Source organism: Typopeltis vanoorti, chromosome 20 (assembly GCF_054136105.1).
Source record: "Typopeltis vanoorti isolate ZY-2024b chromosome 20, IOZ_Tvanoo_1.0, whole genome shotgun sequence".
Classification (NCBI taxonomy): Eukaryota; Metazoa; Arthropoda; class Arachnida; order Uropygi; family Thelyphonidae; genus Typopeltis; species Typopeltis vanoorti.
Window position 1 is genome coordinate 108,544,258 of NC_143568.1, and position 17,992 is coordinate 108,562,249.

At 35.8% G+C, this 17,992-nt stretch overlaps 2 protein-coding genes across 5 annotated transcripts in view; one reads left to right on the forward strand and one right to left on the reverse strand.

Annotated features, from left to right (window-relative positions):
- Aldh7A1 (aldehyde dehydrogenase 7 family member A1) overlaps nt 1-17,992 on the forward strand; it is a 453,020-nt gene that overhangs the window by 83,322 nt on the left and 351,706 nt on the right. The window lies entirely within an intron of this gene.
- The window catches only part of LOC150095780 (kinesin-like protein KIF12), a 61,222-nt gene continuing 54,679 nt past the window's right edge, over nt 11,450-17,992 (reverse strand). Inside the window, exon 18 of one of the 4 annotated variants that reach the window (XM_090410101.1) lies at nt 11,450-13,009. In XM_090410101.1, coding sequence (XP_090266227.1) covers nt 12,912-13,009 — 98 coding nt within the window. In that variant the 3' untranslated portion in view covers nt 11,450-12,911. Of the gene's footprint in view, nt 13,125-17,992 lie in introns of all 4 variants that reach the window. The other 3 variants (XM_090410100.1, XM_090410103.1, XM_090410102.1) reach the window with 3 other exon arrangements.

The following is a 17,992-nucleotide window of genomic DNA, read 5'->3' on the forward strand; positions in this document are numbered from 1 at the left end:
TCCTTTTCCTAGGCGATTGTTCAACTGGTTCTCGAGTTTAGTCAATTTTTGACACAGGCAAATAGGATTTGCCTCCCTGAAAATCGGATTTTTAATCCTTAAACTAAGTGAACTCTACAGTAGAACTCACACTTTTTTTATATATAATATACACCTGTTACGATTTAGACTACGAGATGGAAGCACTTCTTCCATCTCTCCCTTGAGATCTTTAATTTATTTATACTTTTGAGTTCACTATTAGTAGTGGATAAAGGACAGAGGCTGGCTGCCCACCAATCTTCAAAAAGTTAATTAGGGATAAATAGACCCGTGTGGCCCCTTTGGTAATAAAAGCTCGAATCACCTTGTTTTCAAATTTTAAGCTGTTTTGTATTTCTGCGTCACCAACATGATTTCAATCTGTAATCAGCTCTCATCATGTGTTAAGAAATTATTTGTTCCAGAGTTGTGTTCACAGTTTTTTATTTTCGAAACCATTTTGTTTTTACTTTAAAATATTATTATTATTATTATTATTATTATTTGACACCTTCAGGGAGTTGAAAGACTCATCGAGGGAGGGCACCTGCTCTACAATGCTGTCTCCACCACTCAATCCACCAAATGACTGGCAGTACCAACTCCATTTACCGCCGACCACCACCACTACTTTTTCCACAGACAATCACAAACATCCATGCCCACGGTGGGATTCGAACCCGCAGCCTTTTGGCTGGAGAGCAGATACTTAACCAATTGGCCAACCAGGCCGGCAAAATTCATAGAAAAATTTTTCGTCTGTCCAACAACACATACATTCAGTTAAGAAGTGTGAAAATAATCAGAAAAAAATCCTATTAATTTCAAATATTATTCAATACAAAAATTCTTCATTTTTTTTAAATCGCGGATATCTTTTTTCTTTACCTATGCTTTGAAATTTACTGTGATCCCTTGAATAATACCCCCCCCTCTCCCTGAACGTGTCCTCTCCCAACTCGATTCATTCACATTAATTTTGGTAACGCTAGTTAAAGGCACCATTGTTCAGTCAGTCTGTCTTGATAGGATTAGACTTGACAATTCTCTGCCTGCAACAGAGATTATCAAATAAATAATTAATAACCTAACGCTTTTTATTCCCTTATAGGGAATAGGCAAGGTCTTTAAACCCTATGTAACTTTTGGAGATTGAGTGGGCAGTTCAATCTCCACCTGTAGCCAATCAGAGATGGCAGTCCCATGACTATCACTAATTATAGGCGGAATCCGATGAAGAGACTGGCAAGCAAGTGCTGCCATTTCTTCGTACCTAATATTGGTACCTACGGTCGAGTTTCTTGAGTTTACGGGATGTAAAACCAGAGTTTCTGGGAGAAAAAATCAGCTCGCCCTTTCCAGAGATCAACTAACTCGGGAACCAGTCGAAGATAGGTTCGAAAAAATTCCTCCTATCGTAAGTCTATCTTGGGGTGGACTACAGCAGAGGATATAAGCAGCACTTTCACTGAGCTACACAGGCCAGGTCTACAGATTGTCCTATACTCTAATTTAAAAGAAACAACGATCTCCAGCCAAACAAGCCATAAAAGATAAGAGAAACCAAATAATCTCTGAAGTATTTTTATCATAATGTAAAGAGCGAATGAAATATATGAAAGTGATGAATTTCCATCAGACTGGCTCAAAGCTACATTTATCACTGTCCCAAAGAAACCCAAAGCAAATTCCTATGGTGACTTCCGACTTATTAGTCTAATGAGCCAAACATTAAAAATATTTTTGAAAGTAATTCAGAATCGCATTTATAGAAAAAGTGAAGAAACTCTAAGTGAAACACAATTCGGCTTTCGGAATGGTTTTGGTACTAGAGAGGCCCTTTTCTGTACCCAAATATTGATACAAAAATGCATAGAAAAACAGAAATCTGTCTTTATGTGTTTCATAGATTTTGAAAAGCATTCGACAAAGTCAGACACATTAACTTAATAGAAGTCCTTCAACAAATAAGGCTAGACGAACAAGACATAAGACTAATAACAAATCTGTACTGGAATCAGTCAGCTACCGTTCAATTAGACAACATTACCACCAGTGATATTAACATCAAAAGAGGAGTGAGACAAGGATGTGTGCTCTCACCACTCCTGTTCAACATATACCCAGAGGTAATCTTTAAAAAAGCATTGGAAGAATGTCCAGAGGGAATCACAATAAATGGAAAGATTGTTAACAACCTACGATATGCAGATAACACCGTGCTAATTGCAGATAACATTATGGATCTCCGAAAACTCATTGAGCGTATACATAGAAAGCCAAAGAATGGGAATAAATATCAACATCAACAAGACAAAATACATGATCATCAGCAAACATCCAGCCTCATCAATGAAACTGACACTCAATGGGAAAAATATTGATCAAGTGTCAAGATATAAATATCTTTGTTGCTGGCTTAATGAACGGGATCCAGAAATAGATATAAAGACAAGGATTGAAGTTGCACTGCAGTCCTTCATGAAAATGAGAACACTATTCTGCAATAAAGACCTAAACATGGAAGTCAGATGCCGAATGCTGAAATGCTACGTGTGGTCTATTCTGCTCTGTGGAGTTGAAACATGGACATTGAAGGCGACAACCATCAAGAAAATCGAAGCCTTTGAGATGTGGCTATACAGAAGAATGCTAAAGATATCATGGACAGAAAAAATTACCAATGAAGATGTCTTAAAATCCATTGGCAAAGCTAAACATCTTGTACAAATAATCAAGAAACGAAAAGCATCATATCTTGGCCACATCATGAGAAACAGCAAATACCAACTTCTACAAACTATTTTGGTAGGAAGAATTGATGGCAAAGGAACTAGAGGAAGAAAAAGAATATCATGGTTTGACAACATCAAAACGTGGGCAGGAAAGAGCAGTGCACAACTGCTCAGATTAGCACAAGAGCGCAGTTTGTTCGCCAAGATGCAAGATGGTCGCTGACCTTCGATAGATGATAGCACAATAAGAAGAAGAAGAAAGAGCGAATAATGATTTGTAGCAGAATGTTGAAAACAAATATTTATTGAAACAAAACTGTAGTATTCTAGCGAATAGTCAGAGTATTATCGAAATTAATTTATATAGTCATATCCCGAATCACAGTGCTTCCTACTTAAGGACATGTTTGAATTACCACTACCTTAAGTTACGTCACTTGTTTTGAAGTTAGGGTTCTTCAGAGCCATGTCGCTACCACGCGAAAGGTGTTGCTGTCTCGCTATCAGCCACGGCTCGTATTTGCTAATATTGTAAGGGATTATGCCTGTTGCACGGAGATCTACCCAGTCTCATCAAAGCTAGAAGATACAGACATGACTCAGTGCTATGAAAACAGATGGCACTGCATTACACAAACTCATCCAATAAACCAGTTTTCATGTCATTATTTTTTTTATTTCAATCATAATTGCAAACATCAACACAGTGCTTCAACTTATGGATATTTTCAAGTTATGACATCCCTTTGGAACTGAAGGTAATGTAACTCTTGGGTCTGAACTGCACATTTGCTATTCATGCTTAGAGAATCCCTTTGTTATTCAGAATATATACAGGGTGGCGCAAAAACAGCCAAGGGGTTGAAAAAAATCATAACTTTTTGAAATTCAATGTTGTTCTAGTTTTCCTTTTCAGAGCTTGTGAAGTACATCTGGGAGATTCAGTATGGTACGTTACACCATTATGCAACGAACCAAGATCATAAAGCTTTATTTTGAATATCATCGTTCAATAATCCAAACCCAACGAGCTTATCGCCGTAATTTTAATGCACGCAACACCATATGAATTGATGATTCGACGCTTAGTGGGAGGTTTTCGGCACTTAAGTGTAATTGGAACATTTTCTTCAAAGAACTGTAACCGGTGAGCGATATCGCGATACGATCATCAATTTTTTAAGACCAGCTCTTGCTGATACTCTAGTGATATGGGGCCACTGCACACACTGCTCGAGCCATGATAGGGGTCTTAAGGGAGATTTTTGGAGCGTCTAATTTAAAGAAATGCATTAATTGGCCCGCTCGTTTGCAAGATTTAATAGCCCTGACTTTTTCTGTTGGCGATCTTCAGGAGAGGGTGTATGTGAATAAACTCAGAACCACAGAGCAGCTCAAGGAGAACATTCGAGCCGAAATACGGGAATCAACGCCAGATACTCTGACACGCCTAATGGGAAATGTTCTCAAAATAACCCAACTTTGTGAAGCTTAAAGTGGCAGTCACTTACAGGACATGTCTTCCCTACCTAGCTCATAAAATTCTCCACGGATTATTTCTTACTGTTTTGAAGAGAAATAAATTCTAAATTTACCATTTAAAAAGTGATTATTATTTAGACCCCTTCGCTACTTTTGCGCCGCCCTGTATAAGAGCTAAACTTTGGTTATTGAAACTGTGGAGTCTTGAACAAAAAAGTCTCTCTTTTTTTTTAATTTCTTTGGCATTGTCATCAATGGCTTAGATCTAATTGTAGTATGAGATATCTCCTTCACTTTCAGATCTCTACCGTCCAAATTACAGTCATTCTATCCTTCAACTGCCCAGATAGTAGAGGCCCTTGATGTGATTCTTGAGAAGATACCCAAGAGTAAGTACTGCATTTTTAAAGAAGTTAGCCACCATCTTAATAAAGAAAAGTCTAGTTAACTGAACTTAACAAATGCTCTATTAATTAATTAGCATAAATTTGTATTTCTTGTTTTCTTACAGACTGAAATCAATTCGTTTAAAAAAATATCTTTTTTAAATTCTTGACAGCTGCTTTTAGGGAGCTTTCGGAAACCTACCTATCTGCTGGATCTTCCACAGATGTCCCACAAATGGAGGATTCCACGGATAAGAGCGGGTCCGCTGGGTTGGTCGGAGAAGCCCAAGATGGTCAGGAATCAAAGACCTCCCAGGAAGTGCCCTTAGAGGAGAGCGTGTTACGTCACTGCTGCCCTCAGAGTTTGGCCAAGGAAATCACGCTCATAGATCGAGAGTTGTTTTTGGCTGTGGAAGGGGCCGAAGTGGTTCGTCTCTTGCTCATCCCTGAGACGGTTACTGTGGTATGTGTAGTCAGGCTGGTAACTGATAAAATTAAATTTGTTTCGTAAGCATAGCCTTCATTTTATGATGTGTTTGTTGTTTTTCACTGAGAAGGGCATATTTCTCTTATTTTTGCTGCATTAAAAATGTTATATTGTTTATTCGTTTACTAGTTCACGGCTCCAAATCTGTGGACCTTCTTGGCCTTTTATCAGAGGACTTCAAATCTTGTTAGCACAGAAATTTTGGATGGGCAGACACGGTGCGCGAGAGCAACAACTATGGCCCTCTTTACAGAGGTCAGTAAGTATGAAAATACGTGATTGTAAGTTCCATTAAGAAAGATAGAAATGATACAAAATGTATTCACCTGACCATGCAGCATCAAGATTCTATATGAATGATCATTTGGCATTTACCAGCATCTCCATAAAATGATAAAACAAAAGATGATTAATATCAAATAAGTTATAAATCTTGCAACGTCATTTTGATGTTTTTACTAGTTTTGAAATCGTAAGCAGTTGGTCTTTGTTTTACACCATCGCAGTAATTGAGTGCATTTTTGCAGCGTGCTGTATGAGAGGCGATGTCACTCTTTATTTATATGTATCTGCGTGTTTTATACAGTCAACTTGAAAATCGCTAAGAAATGGTCTTGAAACTTTTTTCTCTCGTTGGCCACAGGAATCGAACCTGTGATGGCCTTTCTTTTGTAGACTTAACCACATGGAAGTAATAATGAGGCTATGCAGGCAGTCCACAAAAAATATTATCGTTTTCTATACTTGAGGCAAAAATCTACTTACAGCAATTAAACATCAACGAAGTGACACCATATGATCCACTAAAAAAAATAAATAAATAATAAAAATAAACAGAATTACGTGGAACGGTCAATAATTTGAAATCTTGGAACAGTCCACAATCCTTCGATGAGTCCTTGGATTCCCTGGAGGTGTTAAATAATAATAATAATAATAATAATAATAATAATAATAATAATAATAATAATAATAATAATAATAATTTATTACATATGATACATGCATTAGATAGTTTTGATTACGTACGATACAACATTAATTACATTTGTTTACGTATGATGCAGCATTACATACATTTCTTTACATTTGATACATTCATGTATTTTGATAATAATAATAATTATAATAACATATGACATATGATACATACATTACATATGATATAACATTATATACATTTCTTTACATGTGATACATTTATTTATTTTTTTTAATATTTATTTATTTATTTATTTATTTATTTATTTTTAACTTGGATGAGATGATGTGTATTTTTTCTCAGCTTTCATCCTCGAAGCTTATTTGTGAGCTTATCTGAGGATGACACCAGTTATTATTTATTGGTTTATTTGCTGTGTTGGGAAGCTATAAAATCAAATCTATGTTTAATTGGCTTGATTTCCACTGCAGCCGTTGAATGAGAAATTCGCAGGCGCACGCACACACACGACAACTTGGAATGTCTTGATGCGTCGCTGAACTGGAAGCCTGAACGAATATATTGTGTTTCATTTAGCTTGTTCAGTATTTTGGGTGCGTGTTTCTTGTTCATAGAATTAGTCCTTAGAGCTCTTTTCAGGCTCTTCTAGTTTGTAAGGTTTCTTCATTAAAAAGTAATTTGTTTATCATGTCTGGGATGTAGAAGTTTCGCGTGGCCTTTCCGTAGTGATTATTGTATTTATATGTGATATAATTAGTTCTCTGAGGTCTGGTTATACGGTATGTATTTCTAACTGTCCTGTAGTTGACATCGAAATAATGTTTCAGCAAAACTGCATAGTGACATAAATGTTTTGCTGTCAGTATTTTGTGTTCTGCCATTGCAATGTTTATAAGGTCGTGATTTTCTCTTTGTTCCTAAAAGATCAGTTTTGTCATTTTGTACTGTAGCGACATTAATTTATTTAATTTGTAGGGTGCACAGAAAACATACGTTGTTATAGCGTATCTTAGTATATTTTGGCATAGTGCTTTGTATATTAGTGTTTTTAGGCGTGTGGGAACTATGTCTTTTAACCTGTAGAGTTTGCCACTTATTGTTCGGAGTTTGTTGTGTAGATGGTTTATATGGCTATTCCAGTTCTTATCTGCATCGAAGTAAATTCCAAGGTATCGTATTGTTTCCACCTGAGTGATTGTAGTGGTTTTGCTGTTCTGTGTGTTTTTTATGTTGGAAAGTGGATGTTGTGAATAATAATAATAATAATAATAATAATAATAATAATAATAATAATAATAATATACCTGACGGACTATTCTTAGATTGTTGGGTAGAATCTGAATTGTTCTGAATCACCAGTCAAATCGTGTTTATATAATATTTTGTTTTGACTGTGTAGCAAATATGTGAATAATGTTTCTTCTTATTATTTGTTGATTTTATTTTATATTATTTATAAACTATTATTTTATAAATTTTATTTATTTATCTATATATATTTATTTATTTTATTTATTTATTATTTCATCATTAACAGTAGTAATTATTGTATGTATAATAATGATAATATTTTTATATTAAATACCGAATGAATAATATGGCTGAGTTCTCATGGTGTTTATATTTCATCGGGTAGGTAGCGGCACGTTGCGCTAGAATGAAGAACTACCATTCCACTCGAGCAATACTGACTGGGATCACCAGCCCACCTATTGTGCGCCTGCGTAAGACGTGGTTGAGATTCTCGGACACATATCCCGATCACTACTGGTAAAGTAACTGTATTTGTCTTTTTAACATTTAGCAGGGATAAACGTATTCATATTTGAAATGTTGGATAAACAAATTATGATCTTGAGAAAAATCGAATTCTGTGTTAAAATATATTGCGCAACAGATACAGGAATAGGTGATTAAAGTTTACATTTCAGAATTTTATTTTAATTTCCAAGAATACGTTTTGTGGAAGCAGAAAGTTAGTTAGGTTCAAAGGGACTCTGCCAACTCCCATTGCAATGAAACTCCGGATTTTAATAGTGACCCTAATACCAAATTTTATTCAGCAAAAGGGAAATTATTTCTTTGTGTAATCGGAAACCATGTTTTGCATGTGTGGTTGGACTGCGTTGAAAATTGAGACCCAACAGATATATTTGAAAGGATTTCAAGTATGGAATTTCAGTAAAATCACCCAATCGGTGATGAATAATATTCGTACGCGGTATATACTATCTACCAATAATTGTCCGGACACCCCTGTTATTAGATGTTATGGAACATTCCAGGTTTGTTAATAAAAACCGATGTACAGATAGTAGGAAGCAGCGTTCCATCGTAGCAGTTGAATACAGGTGGTAAGGCAAAATGACGTGAATTCAGACTTCGAGAGAGGTGTCATTGTGGGCTGTCACATTGGTGGCATGTCCATACGTGTCATTGCCGCACAATTGGAGCATCCAAAATCAACGACTGGCAATGTGATCCACAAATGGATTAGTTCTGGCATCACTAGTGCAAGAAAACACAGAGGATAGCCATCGAAAATGACTGACAGGGACAGGAAGGTGTTAAAACGGGTGGCACTCAAAAACCGGCTACAATTGGCACAGACATCCGCGATGAGTTCCAGAGCACCAGTAAATGGAGTTGTCACAGAAGAGCAAGGGCACACAAGCCAAACATCACAACAACGAACAAGGCTGTAATTTGGCCCGGTACAAAGAGTGATTTGTATCGGGCAATTTCCACTATACCAGTGGAAAACAGTACTCATTAGCAATGGATCAAAGTTTACCTGTTTGCAGTCTGATAACAAGAAGTGGAGGAAGCCTGGTGAACGTGTGTTACCATAGTGTGTTGTACCCACAGTAAAGTTTGGTGGTGGAGTAATGGAGTGGGGTACATTCAGTTGGTTTGGAGTGGGACCACTGGTCGTTGTCCATAGTTCCATAAAGGCAGCTCGGTACTTTGATATTCTAGATAATCAGGTGCTGCCTACACTGTGGAGTTTTTATGGAGTGGACCCGTGTTATTATCAAGACACAATGCCCCAAGCCACAAAACTGCAGCTGTTATGGAATGATATGAAGATATGGGTGTTAAACGACTGCCTTGGCCTATGCAGAGTCCTGACCTCAACCCCATCGAACACTGTGGGACGAATTGGAACGGTGATTGAGGCCAGAACAGCATATTCTCAATCTGTCGCTGAACTCAGTACTGCTTTGAAGGAGGAATGGAGACAAATTCCACCTGATGTCTGTCGCACATTGGTGGAAAGCCTCCCTCAAATGGTGCAGGAGGTGATCAAAGCCAAAGGGTGGACATACCCAACATCAGGGTTTGTCCTAATATTGGACAACTGTTTGCCTGATGGTATCAATTTTAAATTGCTGAAGTGTATACGGCCAATTATTGGTACATAGTGTATTTTTGTTAGTCCTTTCTAACAGCTATATTTAGGTAAGTTTTGCAAAATACTGATGCATTTTGGTCAGACTCACCAAAATACGATAGTGGTTCAATTATTTAATTGAACTCGCCTATTAATTCAATTGAATTAATTACGAGAATAAACGAACTACTTTAGTTACGTTACTAACTTTTTATGATCATTATCAAGGCATTGCTTAAATCTGAATGAATGAAACAAAATGTTTTAATTATTAAGGCATATTGTTATTTATTTCTGCCTTACATGATATTTTCCTGATTAACTTTATAGAGAATAATATAAATAAGATCTAATACTTGTTATTTATTTATTGCTGAAATGCTACCAATTAAATCACAACAGATCTGCACGTCACGAGGTAGCAATTGACCAACACGAGCACAGAGTTTAAGCAGACGAATCTGATTTACTGCCTAGCAACTTCCGCCTTTTTTTTCTCTTTTTTTTTTTTTTGCATAAATTTTATATAATTTTCTGTAATATTGCTTTTTCCAGTGTTCTTGAGGAACTTCAAAAAGAGTGCTTACAAATGAATTCTCTTGATGATGATCCTTCGTTTATTTTCTTCGGGAACCTCGTAAAGAATCTCCGAGTTAATATTAAAAGCAGTAAGTAGTAGCAACCATTTTTGCATGGCTTGAGAATTAATAAAGTTGTGTTTATTATTCATTGGTTGTATTGATATCTCGTAGTGCGCATGCGCGCTGTGCGTTACGTTTCAATGTCTTTTTTTTAATGATTATTTATTTTAATTAATTTAATTATTCAATTCATTTCCATAACAGCACGATAGGTTAAATATATCCATCACTTAATATTAAGAATACGGACTACTGCTATTTATTTAATGTTGTTTATTCTGCAGAGGAGAAGCCACAATCTGCCAATAAACCGAGCACTGATAGCGTCCAACAGGATCACAAAACTACCTTGGATAAAGGAAAGGAATGTTGGAAGAAGTGTACACAGACGGTTGTTGAGAACGTATCTTTGTATCGCACTCTGATTCGGCGACTCTTCAGATCCATTAAGGACAAGAAGACATCTCCGTCACAAGACGAAGAAGAGCCTTCGTTGGAGGAAGAAACATCCTCAGAAGGAAAAGACATTCAAAGACATTCCACCTCTCTGTCTTCGCTATCACTTGCCAAAGAACGTTTGTCTCATCGTCTTGAGGAAGTGGCCGTCCTTGAAGAAAAGGTGTCTCGAGTACTGCGTTCTGCTCAGTCTGCGACGCTAGAGTACAGATTCACGTCTCACGCGATGGCCCATCTGTATTTCACTGCCTCCCCGTATAGGACAGCCTGTACCAATTTTTCCCTTTCTCTTAAAATAGAAGCTCCTTACCAGTAAATGCGTCAGAGCCGAGGAGATTTGTAGCTCGGGTTTAATGACGTTATAACTTGAGTAATGAGAAGAAACACTTTGTTATTTTATTGCGTTTGACTTGACAAATCCTCGTTCTGTTGTAGATGCGTACTGTCAGCCACCGTATAAAAAGCCGTTTTTATAATTACTGGAGAATAAACTACTAAATTCTAAATGTATCTATCTATTTATTATTATAATTATTTTTTTAAATGATTCTAATGATTATTTTTACAATGCCGAACTACACATCTTCACAACTTCATGTAAATATAATAATATTTGATTTGCAGTATTTGATAAAAATAAAATTTAGTATTGCCAGCGGATTTATTCCATCAGTTTACTGAAATAGCCCAATCAGAAAGCGATAAAAAGTAATGGCTCACATTTATACCTATTTATAGTTCGATCGTCGCCATTATCATAATACAGCTGTAAATTAAACTGACAAATAAATAAAACCAGAAAAGAAGTGAGAGAGATGGATACTAGAAAATTAAATCACAAATTTTAATCCAAGAGGAACATGAAATTACAATTGTATTCACGTGACGCTAGTTAGAAGCTTTAACGATTAAAAATTACTCGTATAATTGGCAATTAATTTAACGGTTTTGCCATTAAACTAATTGCGCAAATATTTTTGTGTTCCTTTGTGGAAACTGAACAGTTTTTAGTGAAACGATTACGGGATTGTAATTTTATGTTACTCCTTTATTAAGGTTCTATTTTATTAGTATGAGTTACAGAATTTTCTCGAATATTATCCCAGTTCGTTGTAATACATAATGACTGCATATAACATAAAACGTTTTATCGGCATTAGCAAACAGAAAAGGATTCGTACTTATTTTAATTTACTAGACATTAATTCATAATATTGTATACAATTTGTTGTTTTAAATTAAACTTTCCACTGTTTCATTCTGTAAATATACGAAACAAACAAATAAATAAATAAAGTGAAATCACGAGGCAAATAATCTGCATTCCAAAAGCTGTCACCAGGACAACGATAAAAATAATTTCTTGGTGGCATGTGGTGTCCTAGTGACGAATAACAGGAAAGTAATACGTTGATTTAACTATGAAAGTGCGAAGTAGATATTTTCTCGTTCATCTTTGTGTGATTCTTAATTTTTCTCTTGGAAAGAGTTATATTGATATTTCAAGTTAAGCAAATTATTCTTTTCATTTCTAAATATACTCCGCTTCAGCAATAATTCGCCAAAATTAAAGAATGTAATCGTGTTGCTTTTTAAATTGTAAAGTTTTAAATATTGCATTATTCTCTACCCTTAGTTTACAGTTATATTATTCTACTGTAAATAATATACTAAATTAAGTTTAGCTAATTTAGTTTCATATTTTTCAATTTACGCTAAGCATTTTGAATCTAAATAAACACCTGTTTTATTTGTCTAACATCTAAAATTAATATCATTATGTTCGTATTTGTTTATTTTAATTAGTAAAATAGTAAAATATTTTTATGCGCAGTTCTTGAGTGATAAATTATTTTAGTGCGCATAAATGTGTAAACTAATATTCCGGTATCTGGAAGCAGATATTAAGAAGGCAATAGAAGTTCCTTAAAATAATTTCTAAAATTATTATAACGTTAATTACAATAGAAATTTGTCATCAAGGAAGGAAACAGGGAAAACTTTCTATATTCATATATATATACATACAAAGTAACCGCTCTAAAGTGAATACAGAATGAAGATCCGATGGCTGGAGGAAAATGAACTTCTCATTATGGGTGATTTGAATTATAGTCTAATTATTCAATTGAAGCGTAGATTAGTTCAACTCTTGGCATCATTTCAATAAGAATACACGTGATATGTGTAGAGACTGATGGCAAGCTGGCTGGCTGACGGATCACCGAACATCTGGACTGTGATCACGGACAAAGTTTTCGTTATCACTTTAAAAAAAAACGGAAATTTCGTTTTTCAATAAATGTTGGCCGATTGAAGTCTTTTCTTCAATTAATCGTTTCTTATTCAATATAAAAGATGTTCCTCTATCTTGTAGGTTGTTCTGAAACTTGGCTTTCTCCTCTGATAGCTCGTTGAACTTGCTCCAGGTCTCTAGCTAGACGCTCCGTGTCTTCGTCCATTGCTTCTGGAAAAAATTGGAGGCCTCTTAAATCATGCTCCAACCTACGTAATAATGGTAACATGTTCAACGTCCGTCACAGTTTATATTATAAACTGCTTTTTTTTTCGGGAAACTTCTAGAATGAAACGATAAAGACATATAAGCTAAATGACACTTTAAACACAGGAATAATTAGAAGTCGAAAAATACACAGTGGTAAATTAGCTGGTAGCTTATGGCTAATGTTTCCTGGTCTGTTCGTCGTTTCCTGCGAATCAGAAATTTAAAATGATAATAATAGAATATAATAATAGGTTTAATTAATGTTATTTATCTTTTTTTTTAGAAATATTTTGGAAAAAGTGCAGCGAAGCAAAGACACTTACTAAAAAATATCTTTTAAAAAAGTCAGTTTCAAAAAGTAACGGTCTTGGTTAGCAAGAAATATGACTTGTTTCCATAGATATTTGCTCTTATCTACCCCTCAAAGTATGATACAGCTATTTGGAACAGTCAAATAGAAGCTTGCGTTTTTCAAAGTGAAGCCTAATTTCATATCCTTATTTACTTATTATTTTTTTTATTAATTACAGTTTATCAATCACTCTGTATACATGAATTTAATCGGCATAACGCTAGTGCCCCTGGTGGAGAAATGTGAAATCAGTATCGTCACTCCTTTCTAATTCGATGAGAGAAAGCACTGCTCGTTGCAGCTACCAAAAGGCAATATTTGAGATATTGAATCAAGATAATATAAGGTTTGTACCTCGTAATTTTACTGTCCTCCTCCCCCAATATTCAAAGGATATGCCAGTAAATAAAATATCCCCCCCACACACACACACTGACAAGGTGAAAGGAGAGAGAAATCGTATTCAAAATAAAGAGCGATTTTATAAACTAAGGAACAAATAAAATACGTAATTGACACTGCCAAGTTAATGAATACAAGCATATTTATGAAAGTGCTATTCGGGAGTGAAGATGAATAGAGATTAAAACGTACATATTCAGATATTTTGTAAAATCGAAACTTAATTTATTTATGAAATCGATTCGATAACTTTATTTTTTCGCTTAATTTTCGATTAATATTTAATAAATTTAAAGTATTTACTCAATTATCTCAGATATTAACGCCACCATTTGGAAATTTTCATAAGCCAGAAATGGCGTATTCTGTTGGCCATGATTTGTAAGCTATCAGCCTTCTTTCCTGCCTCGGCAAAGTAACAGAAAAGGTCATCCTATGAAGCCTACAATCAGCAGTGGACAAACAGAAAATAATTCCAAATGAGCAATTTCGTTTCGCAAAGCTCACAACAAATTCACCGACTAACAGAACATATCACCCATGGTTTTAACTGGCACCTTCGCACTGCTGCTGTATTTTTAGATGTTGCCAAGGCCTTTGATAAAGTCTGGCATCAAGGCCTTATCTTCAAACTAATTGAAAACTATATCCCAATTAAACTAATGAAACTCATATATTCATATATTAGTGAAAGATACATGCAAGTAAAACTCAACGGAATTGTGTCATCAAGGAGCAAAATTCTGGCTGGAGTACTTCAAGATTCCCCTCTGGTCCCAATATTTTTCACAACTTACGTAGCAGGTATTCCTCTCAATTCAAGAACAACCACTACTGCCCTTTATTCCGACGACACCGCTATTCTAGCAAGGTCGCTCGGCCCTCGCCTAGCAATCAGCAGACCCCAAGGAAGTATCACTGCACTAGAAAACTGGTACACCAGCTGGAGGATTCAAGTGAACCCACTCAAAAGCTCAGCCATGTGCTGTTTTCTAGAAGAAAGGTCTGCATTAAAGAAGACATCTTGCTCTCTGGTCAAAAGATCCCATGGCAATCAGAGACAAAATATCTTGGGGTATTAATGGATTAGAAACTAATTTTTAACAAGCACATCAATCTTATTGGTTCCAAATCTTCCAAAGTAATAGCACAGCTCTACCCATTGATCAACAGCAAGAGCAAATTGAACTTACATAATAAATTGTTACTTTACCTGATGGTAATACGCCCAGTCATTACCTACGCCTCACCAGCATGGAGTCACACTTCAAGATCAAACATTTCAAAATTGCAGAGAATCCAAACTAAATGCCTTAGGATGATCCTAGATGCACCATGGTTCATCAGAAATTCGCTGATTCACCGAGAAACCGGCACTCCATACATCTCCTCCCTTCTTCGTAATCTTGCAGAAAAATTCTTCGTGAAGTCAAGTTCACATTCAAACCCACTGATCGTACAATCTGTCAATTACAATGAAGCTGATTACTACAAACACAAAAGACCGAAGGCTATTCTTCTCTCAACTGATCATAGCTAACACAACTGCCCCCAGAGGGCGAGCTTAATTGCTCACAAATCTCCCACTCCCAAACAACTCATGAGAGTTGTTTGGGAGTGGGAATATGAAATGAGAATATGAAAAGCACTAGTACTTCACCCATCCTGTCAGTAACTTAATGGAAAAAAATGGATTTGTAATCTTAGATTTTTCAGTGTTTACCGAACACTAATTCATTTATGGCTTATTGGTTTTATGCACTGACAGGATTATGCGATGTGAGTTTTCGGATACTATCAACACTGATTTTGGTGAGTGAGTAGGATATTTGTTGTACTAAGATTTTGAATGTTTATGGAATTTGAATTCGTCGATAGCTTATGTGGGACAGGCTCATATGATGTTTATTAAGTTTTCGGAGATGATATAAGACTGATTTTTATGAGTTGTTGTCTACCTTCACTTCGTAAGAGGCCCAACTCATAAGGGCAAACAAAATTCGGAAAGGCTGCCATCAACAGGTAAAGAAGGGGGTTATTATTTCTCTTAAATGTTCAACTGCTCCCTTGTAATACTTGACTAAATGCATCCTTCATTATCAGAGGGAGAGGGAGGACGTATGAAGTGTTGAGATGAGAGATTTTTAGGGTCAATTGAGCCCATATTTTTTAGAAACTTTTTAGAATAAACTATTCCATTATCATGCTGGTCCTGTAGGCCAAAGATGTTTCATTTGCTGCACTAATTACTGGAAGGAATTTATCAGATTTTTGCTTCTACCGCGTCACTTCCTGTCACCTGATTTCTTTGAATGTCAGGAGAGCGACAAAGTGCCATTTTCTGTAAGAATACAAAGAATGCTTTTTTAAATGGCTCCGTGTTACCGCAGGAGTGTTAACTTAGCACGCCTAATGCATGCGAGCATTAAGAAGTAATTTAGCCTATAAGTTATCTAATTATACATAGTTCCAACAGACTATTTATTGGAGGCCTAAGTTTGAAAAATTTCCATGTTTTGATCTCCAGACGATTCGGAATTTATAATACTTTTAAAAATAAGATAAATAAGCGCTGAATCCCGATATTTCAAATATTTGTCAACTTCAGGGGAACCGTAAATTAGTAAGTGTGTTAAATTTTCTACACTTAAAATATTAATCCATTTTATGCTTTCAACAACAACTACTAGACATTAAATACGGGATACAACTTGTATTTCTGTTTGTCACCAGTGCCCTACTATTTTCTATCATTTCTCAGAATTTGACCTTAACCAAGCAGTGGATGATCAAGGAATGTTGCATTTAAAAGTTAGCATATCAGCAGCGTGCTCTGCTAAACATGATTTTCCCGAGAGAGGTATTTGATATACCACCCATGTTCTAATCTTGTGGCCATTTTATTCTGACAGCGTATAGTGGGCTGCAGCTTCACGCGATTAGAAATAACATCACTGGTTCTAACTAGCCCATAACCGCACGCGACCTGCTCAGTATCCTTAGATTTTCTAACTCTAATTCTAGGATTAGGTGGTTAGTTCTATTTAGTGTAGGTCTGTTTTGCTTGTAAATTTCGTGGCCTGATTGCCGGAGAAAAAACCCGTTTCTTGGAGAAATCCCTTCCACCTCGTATGAGACTGTCTAACTTATCTTCAGCTGAAAAGCCCAAATAAAGTTTCTTCGCATCCTAAATGGACCTTAACTCCAGGTCTTTTCAACCAAGGGAATTATGTCCAGAATGCTAACACATTCGTAATGCTGATTGTTTATTTATTTTACTACTTATATGGCATACTCAAAGGTCCTGCAAATAGAACACCCTTTAGTAGACAGTCCTCGTACTCGTTTCTGATCGTTTATGCTCTGGTCACAAGTTGCTTTGCGTATCTTACAAGAGTCATCTCCCATTCAAAATGAGAAATTCGAATATTTAAATTAGAAAATGTCAAGTGGAGACACTCAAGGGGTTAAAACAATTTTTCATGTGGCATCTAAGTCTGCGGCCTGGCTGTCAAACTAAACACGTCCGATACGAAATGGCACAGCAAACCTTATGCAGGTCAAGTCGAATTCTGTGGTAGCAGGAAAAACCAATGGATCAGTCGGAGAAAGAAAGTTTATAACTTATATAAAAAGATATTATATCGATATATGCTGATCATAAATCCATACCCCTGACCTGAATACCATGTATAAGATAATCAAGAACTAGAATCCACTTAGGGACTTGCCAATTGCAAGTCCCTAAGTGGATTTTATTTCCTGATTACTTTATTTGCTAAATAAATTGTTTCCAGTTTTAGCGTACTAGTAATTTCCTCAAGCGACTATATGGTATAAATATGTTGCCCGGATACCTATTAAAATCATTGATCGACTTAGGCCAGCTCTCATTGATGACTAAGGGTGGCTGGCCATCGATCTTCAAAAGAGTTCGTTAGGGCTCAAATCAGTGCCTAAAAGAGAGAATTTCTAATTTAATTATTAAATGAAGTATTGCGTGTAATGAACTTCGATAATTAACAGCTGTTGTGATTCTAGATGCATTTAACAAGAAACATATTCTCAAGTTCTAACAGTAAACATGCTACTTCTCTTAGTGTTGAAATTCTGTTTGGAAAAGTAGTCCCTGATGACTTCAAATTACAATCAGCTCCTCGAGTCCATATTTCAGACACAGCACTGGT